At 47.9% G+C, this 27,607-nt stretch overlaps 1 protein-coding gene across 4 annotated transcripts in view; it reads right to left on the bottom strand.

The window, feature by feature from the left end:
• Positions 1-27,607, bottom strand: part of scara3 (scavenger receptor class A, member 3) — a 98,136-nt gene that overhangs the window by 18,445 nt on the left and 52,084 nt on the right. For 3 of the 4 annotated variants that reach the window (XM_085997395.1, XM_085997396.1, XM_085997394.1), the window contains exon 7: positions 15,179-18,863. In XM_085997395.1, coding sequence (XP_085853521.1) covers positions 18,451-18,863 — 413 coding nt within the window. In that variant the 3' untranslated portion in view covers positions 15,179-18,450. Of the gene's footprint in view, positions 1-15,178; positions 18,864-27,607 lie in introns of those variants that run through there. The other variant, XM_085997397.1, reaches the window with a different exon arrangement.

The raw sequence follows: 27,607 nt of genomic DNA on the forward strand, positions 1-27,607 counted from the left end.
ACTCACTCCTTCATTCTCACTCAACCTCCACTTGTCTCCCTCATTGCAGGAAAAGAGAGCTCACAACAAAAGAGAGCGAGCCAGGACAGGAGGAGGGACAGCCTCAATAGTCCACCTGACCCCCTGGGAGGAGGCAGTCCTGGAAATTATGGGCATTGAGGATGATTCAGGCATGGGGGACGATCAGACGGGTGCAACACAGCAAGCTGGTGACAGAAAAGTTTCCCATCTCTCTCTTTGACATTGCATGAGTCGCTGATAATGATTGTGAAGCTGTAACAGATGCACTTATAAGCATCTGCAAAAAGCTATGTGCATGTAGCCTTGGCATCACATCTCTGATGCTTTCCTTTACTCCCCCACAGGACCATCACAAGCATCCATCCCCCCTAGCCAAGGAAAAGAGGCTGAGCAGCCAGACTCCTCAGAGGAAGCTGCAACCTCTGAGGGTGCAGCGTCACCAGAAATCTGTGCACCCAGCACCAGTGCAGACACTCACACCTCAGTGGGACCTTCAGGACATAGAGTAGTGTTGTCACCTGGTGTATCACAGCTCACAAGTGAGCATCAGCAGATCGTGGAGACAGGGACAACAGTAGAGAGTCCTAGTCAGAGGGCGCAGGACTCTGCCAGCTCGGCTCAGCAGCATGTTGCCCCTCTGCCTCTGAGTCCATCCATGAGATCAGTGGTGATGGAACTCCAGGAACAGATGCAGGAGTCTCTGGCAGGTTTTGTCTCTAGGGTTGCTGCGAGCGTGGAGCGAATGGAGGAGTCCATAGCGACCATGACCAGAGCCTTTGTGGAGTCATTGGCGCATGAACGCATCACCACAGAAAGGATGGCAACCTCCGTGGAAAGGATGGCAACCTCCGTGGAAAGGATGGCTACCTCCGTGGAAAGGATGGCAACCTCCGTGGAAAGGATGGCTACCGTAGAGGAGAGGATGGCTACGGTAGAGGAGAGGGTGGCTATGGCCATGGAGGAGCTTAGTCGCCAGGGTATGGAAAACATGGTCATTGTTCAGAATAGAATGACATCTCTTGTGCGATGGACATCTATTGAACAGAGAAACCAGACCTTCATGGAAGTCCTTCTGAGTAGGACTGCCATTGCAGATACAGGTCCCCATGGCCCCCCTGATGTGCAGCAAGGTGCTCTCCAGCCACTTGCAGGCGTTGAGGGGGACCTGACCCATGAGAGGGAGGTTGGTGGCAGACCTCAAGGAAGTGGGGGCTCCTCTCCAACTGCTCACACTTCCATGCCACTGCAGAGCCCTCGGTCAGAGCCCCACCGGAGTCCACACCCAAGTGAGATAGGTGCCTCAACCCCTGCACAGCCGCAGGAGCAGCAGACTGTTGATGAGCCCTCACAGGCTCACCACCCCAGAGGACGCCTAAGGTGTCGAGACAGGAGCAGCAGCAAAGTGAGCAAGGGGCCTCCACATCTGTTGAAGCCACAGGGGAGGCACCACATAGGAGCACGCGTAAGAGAAAAATTCTGCACAAATAGTCACAAGGGTAGTCACTTGGGTGCAATTTTGTGTTTACTGCAAAAATGCCATCACTTCGGTAATGTACATAAAATTTCTGATGGCAAATGGTGCAGTTGTATCATCTGTCATTTCGCTAGTGGGACTTCCACATTGAGGGCTTAGGCATACTTGCAACTGTCAGTATGGTGGTCAGAGTGCTAGGAATCCTCTGGTTCTTGGCCATTGTCAATGCTCTGGTCAGAAGCTGCGAGGCAAAAGTGTTTGTTTGACTAGGCTAAGCAAATCTGGCCAGGATGAGTGCGTCCCTTGCATCCCGGGCAGCAATTTTGTCGCGCGCTGGCGCCTTCTGGCCTGTGCATCTTCAGGTGGGTGACTAGCAGCTTGCCGCTCCTGTTGATGCTCCTGCTGTTGGTGCTGCTGTTGCTCATGGTTCTGCTGCTGCCGCGGCTGGTCTGCATCTGAATCTGATGTCCAGGAGGAAAGGAATTAAATGGCTCCTATGCTTCTGGTATATGCCTGCGTTGTGGAAGCGCTGAGTGAAGGTGGTGAGAGGGGTTTCCCAGAAGGTCACACTGGAGATGGGTGTGAGCCTCCAACCTTCCACAGGTGTGGTTAAGCCTTCTAAAAGTTGCCCCAGACCTGAGACCACTAAGTCCTGCCACCTGCAAATGATGGCTGATCAAATCTCCTCTTTAATGGTTGACCTGCAGTTGATAGTCAGCAATCCAATAGTGCTCCCACCAGGTTTCACATTCGTGTTTCCCACCAGGCGTGTTTCATGTGGGAAAAGGGTTAAATTCGCAAGGGCCTTTCAAAATAGGATTATAGAGGCTATTTAGTGGTTGTTAAGGGCCTTAACGACCAGTCCCACCTGTTGGATGCGGGACGGAGTCGGAACCATCAGACACGCCTGAGTTAAAATTGCTCGGCGTCGGGAACCAGGTGGGGGGAGGGGGTCCCGCCTGCCAGATTTTGCAATTTTAATCCCCCGCATGCCTCCAAGCCCGACTCCACGGCTCAATGAAAATCGAGCCCACAGATTCTATGACTTAACATAACATTTTGTCAAACACCCATGTGCATACCTTGGTGAATTACAATTTCTTGAACTTACGCTTCCTATTACTTTCACGTGGTGCATCCCGTGTGATTTCAGCAGAGGTAGAGGCAGGCTGCTCAGATCCCTGACTGCTGAGATGCTTTTGGCCAATGACCTCTGAGTTTTGGAGCCTGTGAGGGCCCCGCCAAAGACTGCTCCACCCACACCTGTGCAAGGGCAGACTCAGCCATCAGGAGAGGAGGCAGCATGTTGGGTACTGGCTGAGCAAGGAGGCAACAGGTGGGAAGTGGGAGTGCTTTGAGTGGAGTCCCCACTTCAATGTCCCCTTTTGTCATTATCCCTCTCCTGCGCCACATCACACCTTACTAGCTTGATGGAGATTGTAAGGCCACGGATAAGGTATCTGTCATCTTGTTTAAGGCGGCAGACAAGTTGGCATCCAAAATCTGCATGGCTATGGTCATGGCTTGCATAGATTCATTTGAGAGTCTTGTTTGAAGCTGCATGGAGGCGACCTTTCTCTCCATGGCAGACTCTTGCAATTCTCTGCACCACCAATCCACTAGCGATCGAATTGGACTCCTCCATCCTCTCCAATATTGTGGAGAGTGGCACACCTGGCTAAGTTGCTGATGCATCTCTAGTATTCTCCTTCTCAAGGATAACCCCTGGGGTTCAGCATCTGTGTCCTGCTGAGCAGAGCTTGGAGAGGATGGTGACCCTGATGCGGACTCTCCATGGCTGACCCTGCCATCAATTTCTGCTCGTGCTCACTCGTGAGGTGTGACTCACTAGGTGAAAACCCAACTAACTGTCTAAATGGACACACCAAAGTGGGAGTATTTGCACTGGTGCATGGCTGTACGTCCTGTGATGGTGCACCCTCAGAAGGAATGAGGCCCTCTGAGGAATCGTCCTCATGGAAGTCCTACGACACTTACTGTACGTCTGAAAGCTCTGGAGACAAATGAAAGGGATATGAATTGTGGAAAAGTCACAATCTTGACAATCAACATACTCAGTCTTCTCACAGTTCAGTCATTGATGAAGTAAAGTCAGCCTATGTGTGTCAGAGATATTTGTAATTCTGTCACCAGCTATTTGCGAGCTCCCAGTCTCTTCATCTCTGACTGAGAGGGACACAAATGTGCCACTTATCTATTGGGCCTCCTTCTCTGCATCATTTAGCTGAACTATTTGTGGTGGTCCACCTCCAGTCCTCTCCCTCTCATTTTGCGTTCTCTTCTCCTATAAGTGGTGAAAAGACAGACCTGTGAGTGAGTGAAGGTGAAGTATTCACCCGATGGATGCAGTGCATTCGGTGAGGGTGACTATGAGACACATGCATCACATTGCACAAGGTTTGTGGTGAGTGGCAACAGTGGATTGATAATTGGGGAGGTGATGAAGTGCATAGAAAGTGAAGACTGGATGCTGCTGAAAGTTGAATGGGTGTGAGGAATGATATGATGGGAGTACGCTTGGCAAGGCAAAGAGAAAGGGGGTGGGCTTAAACTACAGGATGTGGGTGAATCAGCAAATGCGTTCACTTTTCCTGACCTGGTTAGATCATTAAACCACTTCCTACATTTCATCCAAGACTGGGGAACAATGCTCCTGCTGTTCACCTCCTCAGCCTCCTCTAACTACGCTTTCTTGGTGAGAGCAGCATTGCTGGGGGAAAGTATATCCCTCGTGCTCCTGACTGCACCCAGCAGTAATTCTAGCGAGACATCATTAAATCTGGGTGCTGCCCTTGCTCTACGTCCACCATCCATCCTGAACACCTCCAATGTCCATTTGTGAAATGTCTCTTTAAATACAGCTGAGGTCGCAGCAGGTGCACATCACACCCGCTGCGCAGGTTGGAGACATGAAACCCAGAAGTCAAAATTAATTGGTACAATTGAGTTAAGATTGCAGATTCTGATCCGCTAAGGTGACTTCCGGGTTTTGCCCATGCAATTCCATCTCCGCCCCCACTCAGAAGCTGCCTTCATATTAATATCAGGGCTCAAGTCATTGGATGCTTCATCAGAATTTAGCAGATATAACCTTCATTGCCCCATTGGGATGTTCTATTTCTGCCGAGTCCCATTTGGAATTATTTCCAGAGATATTTCAGTACAAAGTGAATAAACCTTTGAATGGACTGAAAGGAGCATTAGTTACTATGGGTGATATCCTTGTGTTTGGTTAATCAGTTACAGCACATAATGTATGTCTCAGCCTTGGTTCAGTGGCAGCACTCTTGCCTCTAAGTCAGAAGGTTGTGGGTTTAAGCTCCACTCCAGAGACTTGAGTACATAATCAAGGCCAACATTTCAGTGTGGTACAGAAGGAGTGCCGTCTTTTGGATTCGGTATTAAACTGAAGCCTATCTGCCCTCTCAGGTGCATTCAAAAGATTCCGTGGCACTATTCAAAGAAGGGTTTTTCAGGCATCCTGGTCAGCGATTATCCCTGAACCAACACCGTGAAAACAGATTATTTGGTTATTTATCATATTGCTGTTTGTGGGACCTTGCTTTGTATCCCCATATTACAATTATATTTCAAAAGTATTTCATTGGCATTTTGTGATGTCCTGAGGTTGTGCAAGGCACTTTATAAATGCAAGTTCTTTCTTTATATAAATAGTATAGAAAACTGTCTTAGAGTTAGGAAGGAAATTGAATGATTGAAGACATATAGCAGCTATATTAAGTATCAGCTGGAATATTTTAGGCACCTCATCAGGAGACATAGGGCGTGAAATTGGGATCAGTAGCACCTGTTGTTTGGAAGCTACGGGTACCGTTTGGGGACCAAAATAGCGTACGATGCGCGCACGCACACTTAGAGTCATAGTTATACAGCACAGAAAGAGGCCCTTCGGCCCATCGTGTCTGCGCCGGCCATCAAGCCCCGTCTATTCTAATCCCATTTTCCAGCACTTGGTCCGTAGCCTTGTACGCTATGGCATTTCAAGTGCTCATCTAAATGCTTCTTGAATGTTGTGAGGGTTCCTGCCTCTACCTTTCAGGCAGTGAGTTCCAGATTCCAACCACCCTCTGGGTGAAAAAGTTTTCCTCAAATCCCCTCTAAACCTCCTGCCTCTTACCTTGCAACTATGCCCCCTGGTTATTGACCCCTCCACTAAGGGGAAAAGTTCCTTTCTATCTACCCTATCTATGCCCCTCATAATTTTATACACCTCAATCAGGTCCCCCTCAGCCTTCGCTGCTCTATGGAAAACAACCCCAGCCTGTCCAGTCTCTCTTCATAGCTGAAGCACTCCAGCCCAGTTAACATCCTGGTGAATCTCCTCTACACCCTCTCCAATGCAATCACATCCTTCCTATAGTGTGGTGACCAGAACTGCACACAGTATTCCAGCTGTGGCCTAACTAGCATTTTGTACAGCTCCATCATAACCTCTCTGCTCTTATATGCTATGCCTCGGCTAATGAAGGCAAGTATCCCATATGCCTTTTAACCACCTTATCTACCTGTCCTGCTGCCTTCAAGGATCTATGTACATGCACACCAAGGTCCCTCTGATCCTCTGTCCTTCCTATGGTCCTACCATTCATTGTGTATTCCCTTGCCTTGTTAGTCATCCCAAAATGCATCACCTCACACTTTTCAGGGTTAAATTCCATTTGGCACTGTTCTGCCCATCTAATCAACCCATTTATATCATCCTGTAGCCTAAGGCTTCCCTCCTCGCTATTTACCACTCCACCAATTTTCGTGTCATCTGCGAACTTACTGATCATACCTCCTACATTCATATCTAAATCATTAATGTACACTACAAACAGCAAAGGACCCAGCACCAATCCCTGTGGTACACCACTGGACACAGGCTTCCAGTCACAAAAACAACCTTCGACCATCACCCTCTGCCTCCTGCCACTAAGCCAATTTTGGATCCAATGTGCCAAATTGCCCTGGATCCCATGAGCTCTTACCTTCTTGACCAGTCTCCCATGTGGACTTTGTCAAAAGCCTTACTGAAGTCCATGTAGACTACATCAACTGCACTACCCTCATCCACACACCTAGTCACCCCCTCGAAAAATTCAATCAAATTGGTTAGACATGATCTCCCCCTGACAAAGCCATGCTGACTAACCTTGATTAATCCTTGCCTCTCCAAGTGGAGACTAATTCTGTTCCTCAGAATTTTTTCCAATAATTTCCCTACCACTGATGTTAGGCTCACTGGCCTGTAACTCCTTGGTTTATCCCAACTACCCTTTGTGGTGATTATTTCCTATGTTTAATAAGAAGTATTGTGATTGGTGAATGGGGTGGTTGTTCTCTGTATTAGTAAGAAGTATTGTAATTGGTTGTTTGTTTTTACCTTGAGATATATGTTGTAAACTCATTGGTAGTGGATGTCAGGTGATTTGTGGTGGCCATCTTAAATTCAGTTCTCTCTAGTCATTGTTGGAGACTGGTGTTGAAAGATGTGCTACTGGGTTTTTTAAAGTTAATATAGCCTAGATTAGAAAGGCAAATCTATTCTTTATTTCACCCTTCAAATCAACTTTTTTATTGTCATTGTTAGTGCACAAGTGCAGTACAACGAAATGTAGGCTTGCGGCTCCCGAGAGTGTACATTTGGATTAAGACATTTAAACATTCAACATACATTTGGCTTGTAGTATATTAACATAAATATAACCATAATAAAGTGCATTGGCAGATGTGCAGGCTTTAGAGTTTATTTGTGGAGTTCAGTAGGATGACAGCCCTGGGAAAGAAGCTGTTCCTAAATCTGGTCGTACGGGTGCGAATGCATCTATAGCGTCTCCCAGACGGCAGGAGGGCGAACAGACTGTGGCTGGGGTGGGTAGGGTCTTTGATGATGGACCGTGACCTCCGTAGACAGCGTTTCTGGTATATGTGCTCTATGGTCGGTAGCCGGGTGCCGGTAATGCGTTGGGCAGTTTTGACTACCCGCAGCAGGGCTTTCTTGAATAATGGTGCTACGTTAGCTGTCCTCCAGTCCTCTGGCACCTCCCCTGTGGCCAGAGAGGTTCTGAAAATTTGTGTCAGCGCCCCTGCAATCTCCTCCCTCGCCTCACACAGCAGCCTGGGATACATCTCGTATGGGCCTGGGGATTTATCCACTTTTAATGTGGATTTACTTTTAATATGAATGTAGGAGGTATGATCAGTAAATTCGCAGATGACACGAAAATTGGTGGAGTGGTAAGTAGCGAGGAGGGAAGCCTTAGGCTATGGGACAATATAGATGGGTTGGTTAGATGGGCAGAACAGTGGCAAATGGAATTTAACCCTGAAAAGTGTGAGGTGATGCATTTTGGGAGGACTAACAAGGCAAGGGAATAGATTGGCAATAGATTGGGAGAAGGGGAAGTGCAACAAGACCTGAGCATCCTTGTGCACCAGTCGCTGAAGGTAAGCATGCAGGTGCAGCAGGCGGTTAAGAAGGCAAATGGTATGTTGGCCTTTGTAGCGAGAGGGTTTGAGTACAGCAACAAGGATGTCTTGCTCCAGTTGTACAGGGCCTTGGTGAGACCACATCTTGAGTATTGTGTGCAGTTTTGGTCACCTTATCTGAGGAAGGATGTTCTTGCCATGGAAGGAGTTCAGCGAAGATTCACCAGGCTGATACCTGGGATGGCAGGAATGACGTACGAGGAGAGATTGGATCGATTGGGCTTGTACTCGTTGGAGTTTAGAAGAATGAGAGGGGATCTCATTGAAACTTATAAAATTCTAACAGAACTGGACAGACTTGATGCAGGAAGGATGTTCCCGATGGTCGGGGAGTCCAGAACCAGGGGTCAGAGTCTAAGGATAAGGGGTAGGCCATTTAGGACAGAAATGAGGAATTTCTTCACCCAGAGAGTGGTGAACCTGTGGAATTCTCTACCACAGAAGGCAGTAGAGGCCAATTCATTAAATATATTCAAGAAGGAGTTGGATATATTTCTTAAGGCTAAAGGGATCAAGGAGTATGGGGAGAAAGCAGGGACCGGGTACTGAATTTGGATGATCAGCCATGATCGCATTGAATGGCGGAGCAGGCTCGAGGGGCCGAATGGCCTACTCCTGCTCCTATCTTCTATGTTTCTATGATGTTAAGACAGCAACTGAGCAGAAGTGCCAGCAAAATTGCTGGGCTCGTAACTGTAATTCTATGGCTTAGAAATTCGGGCGTGCCTATTTTTGGGCACCTCACCTGCACATTATTAACAGCCCACGCTCAAATGAGGACGTCCGAAGAGCCCTGGATTTTGGGCCTCAGACCTCATCATAATTTCGATGGTGCTGCGGTAGGAGCCTGCAAAGGTTAGGGCTCCAATTTCCAGGCAAATGATTACACTTGCTGTAAGGGCTATATGTGGACTCCATAATTGTGAATTCAAACAGCAATTGATCCAAAAGAGATTGATTGGTACTTGGATATCAGGCTCACCAGCCGGGGAGCAGCAGGGAAGCCAATGTGACAATTTTAAATCTTCTGCCAGAATGGTTTCTGCTGCCCCCTCCCACCACAATAACAAGGTCAGATTTATTGTCCATCCCTAATTGAGCTGAGACAGTGGTGGTGGGCCTTCTTCTTGAATTGCTGCGGCCCTTGTGGTGATGGTGTTCCCACAAGTAGGGCGGAATCTTTACATTGGATTTAGCTTGCAGGCTGTGTAGCGGTCGGGAACCCGAAGATGTTAACAGCGCGTTCTGCAGCGCAACTTTCACTTAATAGCCCCAATTAAACCAGCCATGCATGTTTCCCAGCCCAATTAAATGGAGCGGGTCTGATGACATCACCGATGACTCATTTCCAGCGCGGATATTTAAAGCAGCCTTGCACACCTCTCATTTGAAGGTTGATGTAGGAGTGAATAAGTTGGTGTCCAGAGGTCTGAATAGCATCATAAAGCTGATAAAAGTGTGGGTCATGGAGACACAAAGGCAGAGGGCCGCACCAAGATTCAACGATGCCTCCCTTGATGTTCTGCTGCAGGCAGTAAGAGCACGCAGGGAGGTCCTCTTCCCTGGCGATAAACGCAAAAGACCACCCAAAGATACAAAAAGGGTGTGGCTGGAGGTCGCAGAGGAGGTCAGCAGCAGGGATGTGGTCAGGAGGACGTGGATCCAGTGCAATAAAAGATTCAATGATCTTATGAGATCAGGAAAGGTGAGTGCAATGCTACACTCACCTACACCCTGATGTGCCTGTCACCACAACCCTATCACCTTCCCAAGCTTACTCCTGCACATCATTCCTCACAGCAACCTACCTTGCAGGTCCACCCATCTCTGTCTATGTACATACTCACATCCCTATCTGACTAACCACCACTGACACTCACCCTCATCCTAATGCAATCATAGCAAGTAACATTACAGAGGGAGGCCATTTGGCATTGGCACCCCACTCCCTCATAATCACCCTCTACAGATGTAGCCCATCCATTCCTTACAGTCATTCCATCACTCTCACTCAAAGTTCTCTTCTTTCCCTCCTTGCAAAAGAGAGCCCGGAACAATAGGGAGGCAGAGAAAAGAAAGTGGTCAGTCAGTCTTCATTCAATTGACTACAGCAGAGGAGGAGGCTCTGGAGATCTCTGGAGTTGCAGAGCTGTTGTTGGAGGGAGACAGAGAGAGGGGGACATCCCAGAAATCTGGTGATAGAATTACATCTCATACAGCCACATGGCCTTCAGCAGTCACTCATATGGTGACTGATGTCAGCAGCCAGTGAAATGCCATCATGTGTATAATGGTAACATTACCCAGTCTTAATATAACACTTCTCATTCATCTGTTTACTCACCCACAGGTCCATCAAGTGCCCCCCCCTCTCACTGACTAGCCGGAGGAGGAAGATGACTCCTCAGAGGCAGCTCCAACCTCTGAGGGTGCACCAAGCGCAGCCAGCGCCAGCGCAGATACGCACACGTCAGTGGATCCCTTGAGAGATAGAGTAGTGTTGTCACCTGGTGTCTCTCACATCACACGTGAGCAAAAGCAGATGATGGAGACAGGGACAGCAGTGGAGAGTCCTCGCCGGAGAACGTAGGACGCTCCAAGCTCTGCTCCGCTGCATGCAGATGCTGAACCTCGGGGGCCATCGAGAAAGAGGGTGATCTTGGAGGGGCAGCAACAATTGCTCGAGGCTCTGGCAGCTTTTGCAGCCACGATGTCTGCAAATGAGCAGAGAATGGAGGAGTCCATCTCCAACATGAGCAGCACCATTTCGCAGGCGATGGCGACGATGTGCCATTCCATGGAAAGGATGGCCACCTGCATGGAGCAGCAAATGCACCAGTCACATGAGAACATGCTAGCTGTGGATAACAGATGGCAGACGCTCATAGACCTCACACACAGAAACCCCACAGTGCAGATAGAGGCCATTTCGGCCCATCGAGCCTGCACCGACACATATCCCACCCGATCCCCATAACCCCTACACCAACACATATCCCACCCTATCCCTGTAACCCCACGTATTTAATCCCCCTAACACTAAGGGTCAATTTATCATAGCCAATCAACCTAACCCGCACATCTTTGGACTGTGGGAGGAAACCGGAGCACCCGGAGAAAACCCACGCAAACACGGGGAGAATGTGCAAACTCCACACAGACAGTCGCCCGAGGCCGGATTCGAACCCAGGTCTCTGGCGTTGTGAGGCAACAGTGCTAACCACTATGCCACGATATAAACGTAGACATGGGCTTTCATCGCCCCACTGATGTGCAGCAAGATGCTCTCCAGCGCCTTGCTAGCAGGGAAGTGTGGGTGGTCCATGAGAGGGATGATGGTGAGAGGGGACATTGAAGTGGGGGCTCTTCTCAAAGCGCTCGCACTTCTCCCCCATTGCCTCCCCCTCAGTCAGAGCCCCACATGCTTCCTCGGATCCTGATGGCCGAGTCTGCCCCTGCACAGTCACAGGAGGATCAGACTTTGGCGGGGCCCTCACAGGCTCCAAAACGCAGAGGACATCTGCCAAAAGTTTCTAAGCAGTTGCAGTAGGGAAGTGAGCAGCCTGCCTCTCCCTCTGCTGAAGCCACAGTGGTTAAACCTTGTAGAAGCATGCGCAAACGAAAAAAGACACAATCCTAGATGCACAAGGGTATGCACAGGAGTGTATGAAAAAATATTAGTGATAAATTTCAGTTATATTTATATTCAGTTATAGATAAATGTATTTCTTTGCACCACTTTTGGGCCTTGTCCACTTTGTCTGCTACCTGGGAAGTAGCCTTGTCACTTGAAGTGAATGGTGAGACACTCCTTAATCTCGAGCAATGGGGATTTGGGTGAGAGGAATGGCTTGGTCATTTTAATGCTGCTTTATGGTGTTGTTAGCAGGGGAACTTAGTACAGCATGTAGCAGCTATATGGGTGCATTGGAGCAAGTTAAGTAAATCTGGCCATTATGAGGCAATCCGGGCCTCCTTGGGCAGCAATTAGCACTGCTGCTGGTGCCATCTCCACCTCAGGTTCCTCCTCCTCGTCTTCCACCTGTTCCTCCTCCTCTGAAGAGGCTGTGCACTCTGCACTCTGTGCCTTGCTCCTCCTGTAGCTCCAATCCTCGCTGCTGCACTATGTTGTGCAGCGTACAGCAAATGGCGATGATTCTGGAGATCCTGGCTGGTGTGTACTGACTGGCTCCTCCAGATCTGTCAAGGCATCTGAAGCGCATTTTCAGCATGCCTATTGCTTGCTTTATGACACATCTGGTGGACATGTGGCTGGCATTATAATGCTCCTGGGCCTCAGTACTTGGCCTCCTCAAGGGTGTCATGAGCCACGTCTTCAGTGGGTAGTGCTTGTCTCCAAGCAGCCAGCCAGTAAGTCTGTTTGGAGGTGCGAAGAACTGAGGGAGGGTAGACTGTCGCAGGGCAAAAGAGTCATGACAGCTGCCTGGGAATCTGGCGCATACATGCATTATCATATTTTTATGGTTGCAGACGAACTGCACATTGAGAAAGTGGAAGCTCTTGTGATTCACAAACACTCCTGGGTGATGTGGGGTGCCTTGATGGCCACATGTGTGCAGTCGATGATGCCCCGCACCTGTAGGAAGCCAGCCAGAGCCACAAAGCCGAGTGCCCGCTCAGTAACACTGGCTTCATCAGTGGCAAAGTTGACATAATTGGCTGACTTGTTAAAAATGGCATCGGTCACCTGGGTGATGCATCTGTGGGCGGCCGACTGCGTGATCCTGCAAATGTCTGCTGCAGATCCCTGGAAGGAGCCTAAGGCGAAGAAGTTGAGTGTGGTGTTGACTTTGACAGTCACTGGTAAGGCATGTCCTCCAGGTCCTCTGGTCTTGCTCCAGCAATCTGCAAATATCTGTAACAACCTGGTGCGATAGCCTAAGCCTCCTGAAGCACTGCTGCTCAGTCAAGTCCAGGAAGCTCATCCTCTGTCTGTATACCCTGTGTTAGGGGTATCGCCTCCAGTGCGGCGCAGCCCTGTGCTGACCCACTCTCTCCTGTGCAGCATCAGGTCGTTGAGGAGAAGGCTGGTGTTGTGGTTGCTGCTGCTGGTGTGACTGGTGGTGGGGCTCATCTTGGTCCGATTCTGATATCCAAGGTGAGACAGCATAAGCGGCACCCATGCTGATGTAATAGATGGCAGGCAAAGCGGAGATCAGAGGCCCAATCCCTCAGTGTGCTGTCATGCAACCTTGGTGAGTTACTGCAGTTCATCAGTGCTGGAGGGGGACAATATTGAGTCCAGTAGCAGGGATACTATTCAAAGGAACTGCTCTGTCCTGCATGATGTCAAACTTCTTGAGCGTTGTTATGGTTGCACCCATCCAAACAAGTAGTGAGTATTCGATCACACTCCTGACTTAAGCCTTGTAGTTGATGAAGAGGCTATGAGGAGACAGGAGGTGAGTCACTCTGCTCTGGTAGCCAGGGTGTTGATCTGGCTGGCCCACATAAATTTCTGGCCAATGGCGACCCCCAAAAGGTTAATGGTGGAGGACTCGACAATGGTGATGCTATTGAAGGTCGGGAAGAAATGACTGGGCTTTCTCCCGCCTGGCACTTATGCAGTGTGAATGTTACCTACCACTAATCTGCCCAAGCCCAGATGTTATCCAGGTGCTGCTGTAGGTTGGCCTGGGCTGCTTCATTATCAGAGGAGTTTTAAATGAAGATGTACATGGTGATAAGTATGGGAACAGCCCCATGTTGGACTTATGATGGAGTGAAGGTCATTGATGAAGCAGTTGAAGATGAATACTTCCATGCATTGACGGCCTGAGGCTCTGATGATTGGCCTCTGACAACCACAACCATCTTTCTTTGGACACTACAATTCCAATAGGCTCCCACTGACACCCAGCAACCTCACTTACTTCTGCCACAGGGGAAGCATGATGTTTGGCTCTAAATCATCCACTATCATCAAGCAATTAGAATTGTGGGTTAAAAAAACTAGCCACATACACTCATTTCATCCATTTCAGGGAATTTGGTTGTTAATTATTTCAAGTTTTCTCTTTTGATGTTGTGGAATAAGATACTATCAAATGATTGGTATCCATGGAGTTAAGTTAGTGTAGAGGTCAGTGTTGCTGTAATTATATGGGCACTGGGTTGTGCACATGTGGAGAGAAGTGTTACTAGATTGGGTGAATGTGGCACTCACTGAGCTGAAGGTCTCCAGTAGAAGACCCAGTCATCTGTTTCTTTCTGCATTGCAGCAGGGATTTCTTCTAACTAATCATGAGTGTCTGTTTTGCCTTTGGCTGTGGGTCTGCCACTTCCTTATTTGCTAGGCCTCGATGATGGCATAATTGTATAGACTTAGCCCCAATTTTAACTGGGGACATAAATATAGCATGTAGGGCAGAAGCTAGTGAAAAACTCGCATGGCCCTGCTGATGTGACGCCTGGGCCATTTTAACTCCTGGGCCTCATTGCCATCCTGGAGCAGAGTCTTTAGCCTGAAGGTGGCTGGAACGATGTCAAGGTCAATGTGAGGAGGATGCTGATTGGGCAGTTGGGATTGCTGTTCGTAAGGATGCAGCAACGGGCCCTTTGGAGAATGCCACAGGAGGCACAGATGGAAGATATGGGCTTATCCAAGGAGGATACAAGTCTGGAATGGTGGCAGGAGAGTAGGAAGGCAGAGGAGTAGTGAAGGATTGGAGTCGGGACTGAGGAAGGAAAGGAGGGAGGGTATCTCAGTAGGAAGCTTGGGTGGGCTGGCAGAAGAGATTGAAGAATGAGAGGGTAGAACAAGGTGAGGTGCTCGAAGGAGAAAGTGTCAGAGGAGTAGGGGGAAGAGACCTTTACCACTTGCCTTTTCTACTCCTTGAAGGGATAAAAATGTTTTAATTAGCACTAAATTCAGAGGAATCCTCGACTGGTGCTTTCTCTTGACCTCACACTACTTTTTCATCACAATCATTTTACTAAAAAGTTAACAAAAACATCAGTCTGAGCCTGTAGTTTTTAATTCCCTTTAAAGTGAAACAGAGATTAGAAGATTTCTTATGTTCTTATTTCCTCTGTGCTAGGTGTAATGAAATTGTAATTGTGACTATAAATTTGCTATACCTAGCACAAGGGGAAAATCTTCTCCCCGAGCCATTATCCTCTAGTTTGATGACAGACTGGACAATAATATAGAATTGTGTACTAAATTTATTAAGCCAGGACCTCAGATGCCTGGTTATAACTAACAGTTACAATGCTTACATGGGTTGGATGACATTTATAATAGCATGCAAACCAGCTGCAGTTTTAACATAAGTAAAACAAATAATAAATCAGGAAACCAGTTCATTTTCCCCATTTATAATCAAACAATACTCCATTTTGTGGACAGTATTTCAGATTGTGATATGCAGATATAAAAAATAGTTTAAATCTTAATTTTTTTTTTTTTGCATCACAGATTTTTACTGAAAGGAGTAAAAAGTACCGAGTACATGCCCTGGATAAATCCTTGAACGTCAGCATGTGTGTTTTTGGTAGCGTTCATTTGAATACAGGATACGATATGCTAAGAGTATTATAATGCAAACAAGTAATTAATTAGCTAATTAATTGACAATAATGTATGTTACATTTGACATAAAATGTACCTTCGTAGTGAAACATGACTATTTCTCAGCCTGCAATTTCACATGTACCTTATAGTTACAACACTAAACTGGAGAAGGTAATTAAAATGTAATTCTTATCATATTGCATACTTGCAAAAAATGTTCCATCACAGCTATTGTCTTTGTACTTTTGAAAAGAAAAATTACAATTTAAATGAATGCATGCAAAATATTAATTATACATCACTTATTCCTTAGTCCTTACTGATCCCCAAATAGAGCAATAATAGCCCCTGAATTGTTATGAATGTGAAGATTAACATGGACAGATTTCTTAGGTGTCATTTTCCATGTTTCTGCTTGAATATCTGAAATTTTCAGCAAATGCGGAAACAAGTTGATATCTATTCTGGATGCATCACATCTTTTAAATTAATGCAAAACCATTTTTTCTTATGGGTTCATTTAATATGCTGGTATAATGTCAATATTGGAAAAGGCCTTTATGGTTGCTATGTACATGGATATGTTCATCTGATTTGCATTTCGTTTTCTTGATGGGGAGGGGTTTGGATTTTTATACTCCTGGAAAAGATATTTATCCTGGCTGTTACCAAAATCAAAATTCTGTGCAATTTGAACCTTATTTTAGTCCAATACTTAGCAACATGGCTATTAATTACAGAAACACACAGAAGGCTACAGCAGCAGAAAATGTTTGCTTTCTCAACAGGAACGTAATAAACGGTGGCATAGTGGTTAGCACTGTTGCCTCACAGCACCAGAGACCTGGGTTCGAATCCGGCCTCGGGCGACTGTCTGTGTGGAGTTTGCACATTCTCCCCGTGTTTGCGTGGGTTTTCTCCGGGTGCTCCGGTTTCCTCCCACAGTCCAAAGATGTGCGGGTTAGGTTGATTGGCTATGATAAATTGACCCTTAGTGTTAGGGGGATTAAATACGTGGGGTTACAGGGATAGGGTGGGATATGTGTTGGTGTAGGGGTTGCGGGGATCGGGTGGGATATGTGTCTGTGCAGGCTCGATGGGCCAAAATGGCCTCTATCTGCACTGTGGGGTTTCTGTGATTCTGTGAAACTTAAATAAGAGTAGCTTGATGTCAAGCAGTAAACAGTTTTACTTCTCACAGCCGTGCTGTCACAGGGTTGAGATTCAGCGGAGGCCTGTATTCCAATCTGTGCAGTGTATATGCTTATTCAGTTGAGTTACTAATGAAAGTACACCCATGGAGAAAATAGCACTTCACATAGCTGGTGAGTCCTGTCCACCCAGAGCTGTATTAGGATAGACAGACCACTCAGCAGCATAGGTGTCAAAACTGTGAAGAACACCAGCAATTTTCTTGGACTTTGACTGGTGCGTATTCACAAAGCTTTGACCGTGTCATTTTCCTATAACTTTTATAATTAATGGTAGTTTTTTTTCCCCAGCAGAAATTTCAGAGCAAACCATTCATCCAAAAAGTGTAGAAAATCTAATTTTAAGAAGTTTGCAAAAACTGTAAATAAGAAAGTTAAGAGAGAGTCAAAAATAGCTGTACGTTAAAAGAAACAAATTTTTAAATTGTTACGAGCCTTTTGGCAAAAAAAAGTTATTTATGGCTTTACCGTTAAGTTTAAAATCTTGCACTATAGTCAGTGTTCAGAGTAGAATAATCACCTCTAAATGATGTGATCATGACTATTTTGTCACATTGACAAAAATAATAATGGGATATAAATTAAATCAGTACCCAGTTTCCAGCACGTAGGCAGCGATGTGACTGCAATATGTGCCTGAACTGAGAGGCCTGAGGCCCAATTAATATTAATTTGGGGGAAGCTCCCAGCACATGTCTCGTCTCCACAGGCAGCTCACCCATTTGAAGAAATGAATATTGGGTCGCTTGCCTCGCTGCAGTGGCCCATAGGTAAGCCGGGGGAGGGGGTGGGGGGCAGGCCGGGCGATCAGGGTACTGTGGAATCGGGAAGCATTCCTGCTGCTCCTGGCGCTACATCAATTTTTTTTTTCAAACTTGCCTTTTGGTGTCAGTCAACCAGTGACCACTTAAGAATCCCGAGCGGAGCAGGTCCGGCTCCTGTGCCACTCTACGATATTGAATTCAGCAGAACAGGCATAAATACAGGCATTAAGCCCATCACTTATGCAATAGCTGTTTTAGGTGGCCGCTAGGGATACCTGAAAAGTCACACAACCCAGTATCCGTCTTTCAGGCATCCTCTGCGTGTGGGATGTCAATCCTCGAAATTGGCCCTCTCTGCTCCCATTTTACGCCTGCAAAACGGGTGCAACGAGGTCCAATTTCTACCCCAATATCTTTTGGTATCCCTCTCCTGAAGGCAGTGGCTCACGGCCGGGTGGAGCTCTATGGATCGCACAACCCTCGGGTACCTCGCCTAAGTGGCCTTTCTTCATGTTATATCTCAATTTGAACAATTAGAGCCAGACAGTTAAAACTGAACACTGGGACGCTGAGACATTTGGTTGTGAACCTCACTAGTCAAACTGCAGAAACAATTAGCCTTTTACTAGTCAACATATATTAAATTTGAGTACTGTCACAGCAGTCACCATGCATGTCACCTTTCATCAATGATTATTTAAACTTGGTGGTAACTAACTGCATGTGATCAGGGGATCACATGACAATGACGTCGACTATATCAGTTTGAATGATTCAGTTTCATGATTTCCTCAGAAAGTTAAACACAAATCACTGCTGATTAAAATGGAAATAAGGCTGATTTTCTTTGTGATAGAGTGAGAATGAGAAATAATGATATAATAAACATACAGTAAGTTTAAATAGTTGAAAAAATTAAAGTGTTTCCATTCATGAACCTGGTGGTCCTTGGGATCCTGGGGGACCCAATTTCCCCATTTCTCCCTTAAGTCCACGTGGGCCTGGAATTCCAAGAATTCCTTTAATTCCTAATTGTCCTTTGGGCCCAGGTGGTCCTGACTTTCCTTGTGGCCCTGGTGGTCCTCCGTCTCCCATAGGGCCAGCTTCTCCTCGAAGACCAGGCCTCCCTAAGCCACCTTTATTTCCTTTAGGACCAGGTCCCCCTACTTGGCCCCTTGCACCTTTTTCTCCATGAACACCAGGAGGTCCGTTCAAACCTCGTGCGCCTGGTTTTCCTGTGGGTCCTGGATCACCTGTGTCACCTTTTAGTCCAGCCGGTCCAACATTTCCTTTTATCCCTGTCTCTCCTTTGTTTCCCTTTGGTCCTGGCAGACCAGGCAAACCTATGGTAAAAATATGACAACTATTAATTGATTTTAAGTAACATAGATCAGAAAGTCTAATCATTTTGACTAAGATGACTCAATGTATGGTTGCTGCAGCTTTAAACAGATCAGTTCATATTTAGGCCAAGTGTACGGTACTTCATTCAAATAGAACATGTCTTTCTGTTACTGTGACAAGGATGACATTATGCTGCTTCCTTGCTCATGATTTAGTAGGTCAATGGTAATAACAGCCTGATGGGTACTTGGTATTGTAAAACGGCCATCTATTCCAAAAACTGATTGCTCAGCTTGACAAGGGAAACACTAAAAGCAATAAATTAAGATATTTGTATGAAGCACATATTTTTGCTACTATTTTGACAAAATAAACTTATAATGACCATCATTATTCTGAAAAAAATCCCACTTTTGTGTAATATTATCAAGTGGATCTGGTCGTACTGACTGATCATTCTACAAGGATATGAACTTCACTCTGGCAAATCTATATACACATATTTGGAATTTTTTCCATATACACTTTTATTTCAGGTGTATAGATTCTGGCTCTGAAATTTCACAGGGGTTTTACTAGTCTGCCTTCGCCAATAACTTGCTTGATAACTTGAACCCTGTGGAAATTCCGGGCCTCTATTTATATTGGTAACCGGTCAGGTTACCCACACATCAATTTTTCACCCAACAAAATTGCTTTGTGAATTACATCATGATTTGCAGATGAGCCACGTTATCATGTGCAGGTGACTTCAGTGCTTTTGCATTTTATGGCTGCTGTAAAGAATTTGTACTTAAAATAGGCACCTTTCACGTCCTCAGGACATCCCAAAAAGCTCTGCAGTCAGCGAATTACTTTTTGAACTGTTGTTAATACAGCCGGCAAATTGCACTCAGCAAGGCTCCACAAAAAGCAAATGAGATAACTGTCCAGATAATTGGCGGGAGGGCAGGCCGCGCAGGAGGCAGTGCAGCTTACGGGATGGGGATGCGCACAGGAAGCAGTGCAGATTACGGGAGGGGGGAGCGCGCAGGAGGCATTGCAGATTATGGGAGGGGGGACGCGCAGGAGGCAGTGCAGCTTACGGGAGGGGGAGCGCGCAGTAGGCAGTGCAGCTTACGGGAGGGGGGAGCGCGCAGGGGGCAGTGCAGTTTACGGGAGGGGGAGCGCGCAGGAGGCATTGCAGATTACGGGAGGGGGGACGCGCAGGAGGCATTGCAGATTACGGGAGGGGGGACGCGCAGGAGGCAGTGCAGCTTACGGGAGGGGGAACGCGCAGGAGGCATTGCAGATTACGGGAGGGGGGACGCGCAGAAGGCAGTGCAGATTACGGGAGGGGGGCACGCACAGAAGGCAGTGCAGATTACGGGAGGGGGGCACGCACAGGAGGCAGTGCAGATTACGGGAGGGGGGCACGCACAGGAGGCAGTGCAGATTACAGGAGGGGGGACGCACAGGAGGCAGTGCAGATTATGGGAGGGGGGAATGCACAGGAGGCAGTGCAGATTACAGGAGGGGGGACGCGCAGAAGGCAGTGCAGATTACGGGAGGGGGGCACGCACAGGAGGCAGTGCAGATTACAGGAGGGGGGACGCACAGGAGGCAGTGCAGATTATGGGAGGGGGGAATGCACAGGAGGCAGTGCAGATTACAGGAGGGGGGACGCGCAGAAGGCAGTGCAGATTACGGGAGGGGGGACGCACAGGAGGCAGTGCAGATTACGGGAGGGGGGACGCACAGGAGGCAGTGCAGATTACGGGAGGGGGGACGCACAGGAGGCAGTGCAGATTACGGGAGGGGGGACGCGCAGGAGGCAGTACAAATTACGGGAGGGGGGACGCGCAGGAGGCAGTGCAGATTACGGGAGGGGGGATGCGCAGGAGGCAGTGCAGATTACGGGAGGGGGGACGCGCAGGAGGCAGTGCAGATTACGGGAGGGGGAACGCACAGGAGGCAGTGCAGATTATGGGAGGGGGGAACGCACAGGAGGCAGTGCAGATTACGGGAGGGGGAGCGCAGGAGGCAGTGCAGATTACGGGGGGGGGAGGGGGGACGCACAGGAGGCAGTGCAGATTATGGGAGGGGGGAACGCACAGGAGGCAGTGCAGATTACGGGAGGGGGCACGCAGGAGGCAGTGCAGATTACGGAAGGGAGGAGCGCAGGAGGCAGTGCAGGTTATGGGAGGGGGGAACGCGCAGGAGGCAGTGCAGATTACGGGAGGGGGGCACGCAGGAGGCAGTGCAGATTACGGGGGGGGGGGCGGAGGGGGGAGCGCGCAGGAGGCAGTGCAGATTACGGGGGGGGGGGAGGGGGGAGCGCGCAGGAGGCAGTGCAAATTACGGGGGGGGGGGGGGGGGCGCGCAGGAGGCAGTGCAGATTACGGGAGGGGGGAGCGCGCAGGAAGCAGTGCAGATTACGGGGGGAGTGTGCAGGAGGCAGTGCAGATTACGGGGGGGGGGGAGGGGGGAGTGTGCAGGAGGCAGTGCAGATTACGGGGAGGGGGAGCACGCAGGAGGCAGTGCAGATTACGGTGGGGGGGCGCGCAGGAGGCAGTGCAGATTACGGGAGGGGGGGCAGGGGGCGTTGCTAGCCAGATAATCTGTTGTGGTGGTATTCATTGCTCCCTGCTCTTCTTTGAACAGTGCCATGAGATCTTTTATGTCCACATGAACAAGCAAAGGGGACCTCGGGTTAACATCTCATCTGAAAGACAGCACATCCGACAATCAGCATTACTTCTATATGGAGATGTCAGCCTAGATCACGTGCTCAAGTCCTGAAGTGGAGCTTTGAACCATATTCTGACAGGCTGCGTTCATTTTTTTCCAAGTGCTTAGCAGCCAAATCAGCCGTTCTTAAAGGGACCGCTGGAGGCTGCCACCCGAATGTTAAGTTTTAAGATTTTTAATTACCTTATTGTGGAACTAAGAAGAGAAGGAATGCTCCTCCTGGTCCACATTAAATCTGCTGGCCGCTGCTGACCCCCCTCCCGATTATCATCCCCACCCCACCACCGCCCACCTCTGCACATGGATTCTCCAGAGGACCTTGGATGTCCTGAGGCCAAGCTAGCTGATCTTGATGGCCTCCCTGCGAGCTGCCTCTGAAACAGTGAATGCCACCCACAGCTCGCTGGTTCTGTCCTAATGAGGCCGGCCATCAAATTTGCATGTTAATGAAGTGAGAGGGGGCTTTCTCCTGCGTACATGCATAGAAAATGAAAGACTTGCATTTATAGAGTGCCTTTCACGACCACTGGACGTCCCAAAGCGCTTTACAGCCAATGAAAGACTTTTTTTTTTGAAGCGTAGTCAGTGTTGAAATGTAGGAAATGCGGCAGCCAGTTTGCGCACAGCAATGTCCCATAAACAGCAACGTGATAATGACCAGATAATCTGTTTTTTTTTTAAGTGATCTTGGTTGAGGGATAAATATTGGCCGGTTTTAGGTTCACCTGAAAGAGCAGACGGGGCTCTTGGTTTAACGTCTCATCCGAAAGATGGCACCTCAGACAGAGCAGCACCTCAGACAGAGCAGCACTCCTTCAGTACTGCACTGGAGCCAAAAAAGGGAGGCCAAAATTCTGCCGGTAGGGCTTCTGCCGGAACATTCCTCTCAACGGGAGAGGCTGATGGAAGTCGTAAAACAACCTAAAGAAGTCTCATAGCAGATGAGAAGGTCCTCTTCTTTCATGGACAAGACAATTTTCAGGCCTTAGATACTTCTAGTTGCTGCTGGAGAACAGCACCAGAAGGCCCTGAAGTTGGCAACCAAGAGTGCAAGATGCAGGCCGCTCGAACCTGCAACTGCACTCCTGTTTCTGCTCCTCATTCCCAGTGTAAGGCCTTGTTGGCTTTTAGCTGTTATTGCTGTAAATAGCTGTGTAAAAACAGGAAGACAGATTATTATCTGAACGGCAATAGATTGGGAAAAGGGGAAGTGCAATGAGACCTGGGTGTCCTTGTGCACCAGTCGCTGAAGGGAAGCATGCAGGTGCAGCAGGCGGTTAAGAAGGAAAATGGTATGTTGGCCTTCGTAGCGAGAGGGTTTGAGTACAGGAGCAAGGATTTCTTGCTGCAGTTGTACAGGGCCTTGGTGAGACTACACCTTGAGAATTGTGTGCAGTTTTGGTCGCCTTATCTGAGGAAGGATGTTCTTGCCATGGAGAGAGTGCAGCGAAGATTCACCAGACTGATACCTGGGATGGCAGGAATAACGTATGAAGAGAGATTGGGTCGATTGGGCTTGTATTCGCTGGAGTTTAGAAGAATGAGGGGATCTCATTGAAACTTATAAAATTCTAACAGGGTTAGACAGACTAGATGCAGGAAGGATGTTCCCGATAGCGGGGGAGTCCAGAACCAGGGGTCACAGTCTAAGGATAAGGGGTAAGCCATTTAGGACAGAAATTAGGAGGAATTTCTTCACCCAGAGAGTGGTGAACCTGTGGAATTCTCTGCCACACAAGGCAGTTGAGGCCAATTCATTAAATATATTCAAGAAGGAGTTGGATATATTTCTTGAGGCTAAAGGGAGCAAGGGATATGGGGAGAAGGCAGGGACAGGGTACTGAATTTGGATGATCAGCCATGATCTCATTAAATGGCGGAGCAGGCTCGAGGGGCCGAATGGCCTACTCCTGCTCCTATCTTCTATGTTTCTATGTGTCACTTCTGGAGCAAATAATGGAGGGTTCTTGTCATTTTTTTTTATTAAATAGGTTACAGTGCGACCCAGGAAGCAAATAAGAATAACCGATATTACCCTGATGCCCATTGCTTTCAATACACTGAGGGCATGACAGCATTATCAACTCAATGATTTTTAATATAACAGCAGTCCATCTCCTGTGGTATTGCATATGGGAGTCATGATAAATGGATGAATTTTAACGCCCTCTACCTGGTGGAAACCGGACGGAATGGGAGTTAAAATCCAAGCGGTGAACTTACCGCTCTTTTCCCCACCCTGCTGCTATATTAATGCCGCTATTTACTTGGGTGGTTGAGAATTCCACCTGACTCAGGCAGGAGCCTCATGAATAATGTAAATCAGGGCCCGATGATGTCATTAAGATCCCAAAGCAATTTTAACTGCCAACAAAGTGCAGCGACGTGAAAACCTGGCGGACACCAAACGAAGGTATGTTTAAAACTCATCCTTGTGGGGGCCAACTTATAATGGAAAAGGTGACAGGAAGTGGGCGAACATTTTTCATATGAAATATAAATTTACATTACAGGGGTGATTTTTCTTCCCACTTTTTATAAACATTTGTGGTCTTTGGGCCAATTATTAGTAATCTCTCACTGATTTTACAGCTTCAGCCAATCCTAATCTGTGAATCATTCTTAATACAGCAAATAGTGAATAAAGCTGTATCCATTCTTGTCCAGGAGTTCTTTTGGTTAGGCTGTGTTAGGTGGTGGAAAAATGTCCTTGTTTCAAATCAAGTACCTCAAGAGTCATTTGTACATAAAAGTGCTGCTGGGGGCTGAGAGGAAATGGAGGGGCATACTATTCCCCAACAACGGGAGTAAGGAACCTGCGACAGAAACAAAGAAGGCGTGGTTGGATCGATACCCAGGAGGTGAGCAGCAAGAGCGTAGTGCCACGCTCCTGGGTCCAATACAGGAAGCGGTTTAATGACCTAACCAGGGCAGGAAAGATGAGAGCAGAGGCACATTTACCTACATCTTGATGTGAAAATCACCCCAACCCCCCTCACTCTGCCTTCTCCAGCACATCACTCCTCACACCCACTTACCTTACAGGTGCACCAGCCCTCTCTTTCTATGCACTTCCTCACATCCCCATCTATCCATTCACTACTCCCACTCATCCTTATGCAATTTCATGCCTCTCCCTCATAGTCACCCTCACCAAATGAACTCCATCCACATGCCATTACACTCACTCATAGGTCTGTTTGTTCCCTCATTCCCTCATTGCAGAAGAGAGCACAGAACACCAGGGGAAGGGAGTGAACCAGAGGTGGCCCTCCAGCCAACTCACAACTGCAGAGGAGGAGGCACTGGAGATCAGTGGATTTTCGGCCTGCCTAGCCATTGGAGGTGGCTAGACGGGGAGCTCCCAGCTACCTGGTGACACAATTAAATATCAGTCATCTACATGTCAGTCATGTTGACTTGATTTGAACAGTGAGTGAAATATCATGTTAATAATGATAACTTGCAATATTCTCACCTTGCTAGTACCCATTCAGGTCTTTCATCTTCGACAGGGCCTTCACCCGTGCAGTAGACCCGTGCAGTAGGAATTGCTGGGTATGTGTCAGCCGTAGCTCAGTTGGTAGCACCCTCGCCTCTGAGTCAGAAGGTTGTGGGTTCAAGTCCCACTCCAGAAACTTGAGCACAAAAATCTAAGCTGACATTCCAGTGCAGTACTCAGGGAGTGCTGCATTGTCGGAGGTGCCGTCGTTTGGATGAGACGTTAAACCGAGGCCCCACCTGCTCTCTCAGGTGGACGTAAAAGATCCTATGGCACTATTTCAAAGAAGAGCAGGGGAAGTTATCCCTGGTGTCCTGGCCAATATTTATCCCTTAATCAACATCACTAAACAGATTATCTGGTCATTATCACATTGCTATGCGGAAATTGGCTGCCACATTTCCTACAACAATGACTACACTTCAAAAGTATTTCATTTGCTGTAAAGCACTTTGGGATGCCCCGAGGTCAGGAAAGGCACTATATAAATGCAAGTTTTTCTGTAAGTCGTAGACAACAATTCCTCAGAGGACCTGATTCCTTCTGAGGGTGGCCCATCACAGGCGTACCATGCACCAGTTCAGATACTCTCACTTTGGTGGGACCTCGTAGACAGAGAGTTGGGTTTTCACCTGGTGACTCGCACTTCACAAGTGAGCAAGATCAGATGGTGGTGACAGGGACAGCAGTGGAGAATCCATGGCAGACGGCAAAGCTCTGTCCAAGCTCTGCTCAGTTGGACACAGATGCTGTACCCCAGGGGGAGGCCACTGATAAAAAGGAGAATCACTGAGCAGTAGCAAGACTACTTTTTGTCAGTGGCATTGGTTGGGTAGGGGGGTGGTGCGTGAGGGGAGGGTGGGAAGAGTGGCCTTTGCATTTCCTTGTGACATGGGTCCACTGATACAACGTAAATGAACCTTGCATTAATAACAGCATCCCTGGCAGCAATGTGAGCAGCTGGAGGTGCATTGCTCTCATCACCTTCCTCATCCTCCTCCTTCCACCGCCCGCCCCCCCCCCGAATCATCCGAGGTGGTCCTGCGATCTTCACCTTCTTCCTTCTGCAGGTGCAAACCTCGCTGCTGCGCAATGTTGTGCAGAGCACAGCACGCCACGACCATTCTGGAGACCCTGGCTGGTGCGTGCTGAAGGGAACCTCAGATCTCTCTAGGCAACTGAAGCGCATCTTCAGCACGTCGATGGTTTTTTCGATCACACATCTGGTGGTCATATGGCATCCATTGTAGCGCTGTTTCGCTTCATTGGACGGATTTCTGATGGGTGTCATGAGCCAAGTTTGAAGCAGGTATCCCTTGTCTCCTAGCAGCCACCTCAAGTCTGCTTGCAGGTCCGAAGAAGTCTGGGAGCTTGGACTGCCGCAGGATGAAAGCATCATGGCAGCTTCCCGACACTGATGGAGTGGAAGCTCTTGCGGTTGATGAATACGCCTGGTTGATGGGGTGCGCGGATTGCCACATGTGTGCAGTCAATGATGCCCTACACCTGTGGGAAGCCAGCTAGAGCCGCAAACCTGAGCACCCACTCATTCTGACTGGCGTCATCACAGGCAAAGTTGACATAATTGTCGGCCCTGGCAAACAATCCATCAGTCACCTGTCTTGCGCATTTGTGGGCTGCCGACTGGGATATCCTGGATATGTCTACGGCAGAGCCCTGGAAGGATCCGGAGGCAAAAAGGTTGAGGGCGGTAGTGACTTTGAAGGCCACTGGTAAAGCATACTCACCAGGAAGCAGGGCTTCTTCTAGCAGGCTGCAAATGTCTGCCACTACCTGACACGACAACCTGAGCCTCTTGCGACACGTCGAGGGTACTGAGCCTCTGCCTGTACACCCCGTTTTGTCTCCTGCGAGCTGTACCCCTCTGCTGCTCCCCTCTCTACTGTGAAGCTACAGGTCTGTGACCAGCAAGCTGCTGGTCATGTTGTTCCTCATTTGAGGTCCAATCTAAGGCAGCCATAGTGCCACCCATCCTGATGTGATAGAATAAATCTTCAAAGTATAGAAAGTAAACTCTCAGCAAATTGGCAAAAGTCGTCTGGAGGACGGGTTCGTGGAATGCATTCGGGAAAGTTTTCTGGAACAATACGTCATGGAACCAACCAGGGGACAGGCTATTTTAGATCTTGTATTATGTAATGAGACAGGGTTAATTAGCAATCTCATAATAAAGGATCCTCTGAGACAGAGTGATCATAATATGATAGTATTTCACATTAAGTTTGAGAGTGACTTGCCTAAGTCCGAATCTAGAGTCTTAAACTTAAATAAAGCAAATTACATAGGTATGAGGGGCGAGTTTGCTAAGGTAGATTGGAAAAATAGATTAAAAGGTATGGCGGTAGATAAGCAGTGGCTAGCATTTAAAGAAACATTTCCTAATTCTCAACAAAAATACATTCCAATGAGAAACAAAAGCTCCACGGGAAAAGTGATCCATCCGTGGCTAACTAAAGAAGTTAAAGATAGCATTAGATTGAAAGAAGATGT

This window comes from Somniosus microcephalus, chromosome 9 (assembly GCF_052327205.1).
Source record: "Somniosus microcephalus isolate GS21.2 chromosome 9, FLI_Smic_1.0, whole genome shotgun sequence".
Lineage (NCBI taxonomy): Eukaryota > Metazoa > Chordata > Chondrichthyes > Squaliformes > Somniosidae > Somniosus > Somniosus microcephalus.